At 37.7% G+C, this 6,493-nt stretch overlaps 1 protein-coding gene across 2 annotated transcripts; it reads left to right on the plus strand.

The window, feature by feature from the left end:
• The first annotated feature begins 567 nt into the window (after positions 1 to 567).
• Positions 568 to 3,502, plus strand: LOC113282696. Of its 2 annotated transcripts, none has more exons than XM_026531743.1 (2): positions 568 to 2,352; positions 2,475 to 3,502. In XM_026531743.1, the coding sequence occupies exons 1-2, from the start codon at positions 1,314 to 1,316 to the stop codon at positions 2,603 to 2,605; spliced, it is 1,170 nt and encodes a 389-aa protein (XP_026387528.1). In that variant the 5' UTR covers positions 568 to 1,313; the 3' UTR covers positions 2,606 to 3,502. The 2 variants fall into 2 exon arrangements, with proteins under 2 accessions (XP_026387528.1, XP_026387529.1); XM_026531744.1 differs by having other exon boundaries at positions 570 to 1,065; positions 2,167 to 3,502.
• Positions 3,503 to 6,493: the final 2,991 nt, after the last annotated feature.

Consider the following 6,493-nt stretch of genomic DNA (forward strand, 5'->3'; position numbering starts at 1 on the left):
TCTTGTGACTGAATTTACTCTGGAATGGTCATTGTCTTGATTTACGCCGGAGTACTACAGATTGATCTCTCGAATCTAAAGCACCCCCTTTGCAGCGGTGCATCTGTCTGAGGTTTAACATTTCGCTCGGTTCGAGGAGTCTCCTCCGTATGGTCGTCTCCTCAATTCCTTAAAAACTAGCAAATCGTTTTTCCCCATCCATACTCCTGACAATGCCTACCTACGTAACAAGTAGGTAAGCGTTAATAATTTACAAAATTTAACCGTAGATAAGCGTAGATAAGCGTTAATAATTTTCAAAATTTAACCGTAGATAAGTGTTAATAATTTTCCATACGTATTTAATCATAAATATTATTTTTGTCGTTATATATCTTTATTGAAATATTAGTTAAGTTAAATTAAGTTCAATGTGATACTAATTGATATAGTGCTAATATATTTTTTATTATTAAAATGAAAAGGGGTCACGGAGGATTTTATTAAGAGAGAAAACTAATAGTAATTTACAAAGATTTGGCCGGGAGAAAACTAATAGTTATTAAAATTATTACTACTATTATTATCATCTATAATCGCTTCTACACCTGAAACTAGATATTTTAGGGGGTTTTTCTGCAAACCCTAATAGCCAATACCAAAAATCAGCCATGAATTCATCTTCCCTAATTGGCTAATCTTCGATCCTCAGGCCCCAGAACTCATGAATTTTCGCAGATGTGTATACATATCGATTTATTGTATGGATGGTAAATTTGAAGATATTACTGAAGATTTGTTGATGTTGCTGCTTTTGGCGATAAAGTCTATCTCCCACCTCAATCTCAATTGTCTTATTTTCTAATTGAATGGTAAAAAAAAGTTTTACTGAAGATTTGTTGTTGCTGCTACTTGAATCGATGTTCGTTTATGTCCCACTTCAAGCTTTTTCAACCGGAAGACCAGGATTCTCGATTTCTCCTTCTTGCAATTCATTTCAAATATCTTGCAAACAAGTTGGACCTGAGTCAAAAATCTCTACCTCTATCGATCTGTTGAAGGTGGATTTGATAACCCAATTCCGAGGTACTACTTTTCTGCTCTATATCAAACCTCTTCAGCTTTTTCTTGCAATTAGGGATCTTAAATTATTCAGGTTCCAATTTTAGAGCTCTAGGTGGCATCGTATTATAGCCTCACCGTCTCCATAAACTAATTAGATTTTATCTGCTGCTGTAACCATTACCAAATCCATTCTTTTACTCAATCTAGTTTACTGCGCTTACCTATTCAAACACTCTACCAAAACTCAGCTTTTCTGGATAGTAATCATCATGCCTCTCCTATTAATTTGTGCACTCACTTATAAATGGAACTCAATCTGTTCAGATTTATGCATCCTTATAATCGTTTTTCCTCTAGTTCCCCTGCTTGTAGTTTTCTCTTATTCTTTTGATTGTTTGTGTGTTCCTGTATGTTATGTTGTTCTAGTTGTTGTGTTTGCCATGTCTAATCGTTGGCGAGATGGAAGTCGTGTTAGGTTCTTTAATAATCATGTTAACAATTGGGAGCATAAGCTTGTTGGTGGTTTTTTCACCAGACTAAACAAAAAATCTTTTGATGTTAGATGTGCCTTCAGTTATAGGTGGTTTATTGAAGGTGGGTTGTCTGTGAGCAAATTTAGTCAGTTCTATTACCTCATTAAGTTTGAGTTTCTTCATGAAATGTTAAGAGTGCTTGAGCAGGGGACTAGAGTCATCTATGGTGATATTTTCATGTTACACCCTTGGAACCCATATCTGAACCCTGAAACTTTCTCTCTAGATAGTGAAAACTTTGAAATCATATTGCATAATCTTCTTCCTGAACAAACCCAATACATACATCTCAGAAATAATACCTCTATACTAGGAGAGCTTATCGATTATAGCAATCCAATAACATCTCACTCTGGTTACAACAACATGTATGTCAAGTTAAGAATTAATCTTTATCAACCTTTAGTTTTTGGTACCCGAGCTCGTAATGCCGATGACGAAGTTAATTCGATTGTTTTCCAATTCCTTGAACTTCCGAGACTTTTGTGCAACTACTGCCACAAATTGGGTCACCTAACTCAACATTGCATAGATATATATCTCCTCACTCATCGTAGAAGGCAATCACCACCACCAGTTCAACTTGCAGCTCACCAGATATTACATGCTCCTCCACCTTCACCGGAAGACAATTACTCAGAAGAAGAGAGATTTAATGTGAATATAGATGAACCAGATCCTGATTGGAATGATTGGAGCCTTGAAGTTCATCCATCTCCAAACTCTTCAGGTCAAGAACAATCTGCACTCTCTTTCTCTGGAGCAGAACAGGCATATAGAGGTTACAATCAAGAGGGCTTCAGCTCTTTCATGGCTTCTAGCTCCGAATTCATCCATCTCCAAACTCTTCAGGTCAAGAACAATCTGCACTCTCTTTCTCTGGAGCAGAACAGGCATATAGAGGTTACAATCAAGAGGGCTTCAACTCTTTCATGGATTCTAGCTCCGAATTTATATGCTTGGATGAGAAACAATCAAAACCACACAGATCAGGGAAGTGCAAGAAGCAGATCAGCAAGTACTGGTGAAAAGAATATAAATATGCACAATTCAATTCAACAACCAGCTGAGGTTTCTTCTCAACAACAACGGACGCAACAAAGCCCTGTCAACTTCCTAACTTCAGATATTGAAGCGGATTTTGAGCTAGCCTCTGATGCGTCTTCAATCTCTGCAAATAGTATAGCTAGGCCTAGACATAAGAGAGATAATCCCGAGCAGTAGGCATATCTTCAATTGTCAGGCATTGGGACATCATCTGCGCCATACATATCAAGAAGAATGGATGTTGAGGAGTTGCGTCAATGGACATCCTAACTGAATCCTGCAAAACGATACAAAACAACAGCAGTTAAACCATTCACTCTAGACATATCGGTCAACAACAATAGCAGCAGCAGTAGTAACAGAAACCACAACATCTTCTGAGGTTACCAATGCAAGTATTTAAAGTATGATAAAGTCCATCCATATCAATTATCAATCAAGTACACAGAAGTGAGGCAACATATCTTGGGCCGGTGCAACTCCACCTATATCTTTTTACAAATATCTTATTTATTTTTCTGTGACTAAGAAATCTTCTTATGTGTTTCATCAGCAGCTGACAATTATTTTGGTTTCAGTCTAACCTTTGCAGGCTCTGTCAATTGCAGTTTTTTCTTTTTAGTCACTCTGTAGGTTGCTTATAATAGTTTCTAGTTTATAAAGTTAGTCCAGTGTTAGTCTGTAAAATAAATCGAGTCATCTCTGGTTTCACGGAGTGCTTTTGGGTGTGTATTAGAAAGATAAGTGTTGTATTAAATAATAGAGGGTTATTGGCAGTGTATTAGAATCTCTTAGTAGGATTCTAATAATCTTCTATTAGTTTCTCTGAGTTTATCCTCTCTTTCGATAGTGTTGGATAGAGAACTTTAGTCTTTTTCCTTTGATTGCTCTAATCGAACTCTGACTCTTTTTTCGACAGTACCATTCGATTCCATTTACCAATTACCACCAGTATACACCCTCCCCTCACCAACCACAATCGTTCATAACTCTAAATTTTCTTTAAAGCCCATTAAAACCCAACTCAATTCTATAGTATCTCCTTCTCTCCTGACCTTATTAAACCAAAACCCAAAATAAAATGAATATTTTATCTTGGAACTGTCAAGGAGTAAATAACCCAATCACAATTCAACATATGAAAGGAATCATTTTCTTACACAAACATGATATCTTATTCCTTTCAGAAACTCTTGCAAATGAAAGGCATATGTCGGGATTGGCCCAAACCCTTCATTACCAAAACCAATCCACAGTACCCAAAACTGGAAGGCGAGGAGGTCTATGCCTTATGTGTAAAAACAACATCAACATTCGTATTCTACAACAATGCCAAAGTTACATCCAGACTCTAGTCACTCCATCTAATCAAGAACAACCATGGCTATGCACAGGAATCTACGGCCCTCCACAAACAGATGCGAGAATCGATTTATGGCAAAATTTCCCATTAATCTTTCCTGACAATAACAACCCGGCTTCATGGATGCTCATTGGTGACTTTAATGAGATAATGAATCAATCGGAGAAAAAAGGAGGCAGACTTGTGACCTATAGTCAAACACAACCATTCCTCATAATGATGGATCAAATGGGCTTCATCGACCTGGGATTCCGAGGAGATCCTTTCACTTGGTCAAACAACCAACAAGGACAAAACAACATTTTGGAGAGACTGGATAGAGCAATTGCAACATCACAATGGCGTACAGCCAATCCTCATGCAGCGGTAACTCATCTACCCAGAATTGCTTCTGATCACGCACCCATTCTCTTACACACCAAAATTATGGACTGGCAAGGACAGAAAAATTACAAGTTTGAACATATGTGGCTGTATCACCCGCAACTCAAGCAAATAGTCGAATCTGCATGATCTCAACAAAACGATTCAGAACCAGCGCTAAACCTTCAACTGAATTTAATTACCACGGGGCAAGTACTTATGGACTGGAATAAAGAAACATTTGGTCACCTCCCAAACCTTATAAAGAAATCAACTGCTCAAATCCAATGGGCACAACATCAATGTGGTACTACACATGGAGCTGAGATGGAGTATTGGATATCAAAGGAAAAAGATCTTAGAAATCAACATTTAAATCTGCTGCAATGTCATGCAACCTATTGGAAGCAAAGATCCAGAATACAATGGCTTCAATCAGGAGATAACAATACAACATTCTTCCACACAAAAGCAACGATTCACCGCAGCCGCAATAATATACAACAACTACAAGATCCCCAAAACAATTGGGTAGAATAAAAATCTCAGGTAATTCAGATCATCTTGGATCACTTCACGAACCAATACACGACGCACCCCACATTAATTGATGAGGAGCTATTTGCGGAAATCACCCCAAGGTTGACTCAAGATCAATGCGCACAACTGACAGCGGAGGTAACCACGACAGAAATCAGACAAGCATTGTTCTCTATAAATTCAGAAAGCGCTCCCGGTCCAAATGGATATAAAAGTAATTTTGATAAGATTTTATGGGAAACCACACAAATTCAGTTAGTTGACATGGTTCGCAGTTTTTTTGGATCCTTAAATATTCACCCTCTCATGAACCACACAAACATCACTCTTATTCCAAAAGTGGACTCACCAACAAAACCATCACACTTCAGACCTATGAGTTTATGTAACGTCACATACAAAATCATATCAAAAATCCTAGTCAACAGTATAAGACCACTTCTTCCTTTCTTAATCAGTCTGTATCAGTGTGCATTCGTTCCTCAAAGGTCCATTCATGATAACATAGTAATTGCAGAGAACTATTCCATCACATAAGAACTTCGGCAATTACCAAGAATCCAAAAATAGCTCTGAAATTAGATATTGAGAAAGCTTATGATGGCCTTGATTGGGAATTCATCAGGAAACTTTCACTAAACTAGGATTCCCAAACATTTTTGTGGATTATATCATGTTATGTATCTCCACAGTAACCTAGCTACTCAGTCAACGTCAATGGCACACCACATGGTTTCATCACCCCAACGAGAGGCATCAGACAAGGAGATCCAATATCCTCCTATATTTTCATCATCTGTGCAGAAATCTTATCAACCAATTTGGGAAAATTAGAGGCCAAAAAGTTGGTACAAGGACTCCGAATTTCTCAAAAGGCTCCTCCGATCTTTCACCTTATGTATGCAGACGATCTTCTCATCTCCTACAGAGCATTCACTGAAAGTAACAACAATTTGCAAAAAATACTTCTTGCCTATAGCTCTTATGCAGGACAACACATTAATACCGCAAAACCAACCACATTATACATCACCCGAGACTTGAACCACATCGTATACAGTCCCTTCACCAATTTTTCAACATGCCAACCACATCAACACCACCAATATATTTAGGAGTTCAATTCAAGCATGGACGAACTTCTCGACATATATTTGAACCATTACTTCAAAGGCTGGCGCGCAAAGCTCAGGGATGGATGAAAAAATGTCTTACTCCTGCTGGAAGGTTAGTACTAATTAAAACCTCTTTAACTCCTACTTCCAATCATCTTATGCAAACACAGATTTTCCCAACACATGTCCACAATCAGATTGATAAAATAACAAGGAATTTTTTCTGGGGTCATGATTCCTCCGTTAAAAAACTACATCCTATGGGTTGGAATAAGTTATACAGACCGATTTACCAAGGTGGACTAGGAATTAGGAAGAGTAGTCATCATAATAAAGCCTTGTTTATGAACAAAATCTAGAATATCCACGATAAACCGCCGTCCATCTGCACCAAACTCTATAGAGAGAAATACCTTAAGCAACAACCTATATTCCAGAATACTATCCAAATACCTACTACTTCCAATCCACAATAGGAACAAATGACA

The sequence above is a fragment of the Papaver somniferum genome, chromosome 5 (assembly GCF_003573695.1).
Source record: "Papaver somniferum cultivar HN1 chromosome 5, ASM357369v1, whole genome shotgun sequence".
Classification (NCBI taxonomy): domain Eukaryota; kingdom Viridiplantae; phylum Streptophyta; class Magnoliopsida; order Ranunculales; family Papaveraceae; genus Papaver; species Papaver somniferum.

What these genes read in the sequence shown, in the direction of transcription:
- LOC113282696 (XM_026531743.1), top strand. Translation starts at nt 1,314, where the DNA reads ATGCCTCTCCTATTAATTTGTGCACTCACTTATAAATGGAACTCAATC. An exon ending in CTCTGGAGCAGAACAGGCAT is followed by an intron (nt 2,353 to 2,474) that starts ATAGAGGTTACA and finishes CAGAACAGGCAT; the next exon opens with ATAGAGGTTACAATCAAGAG.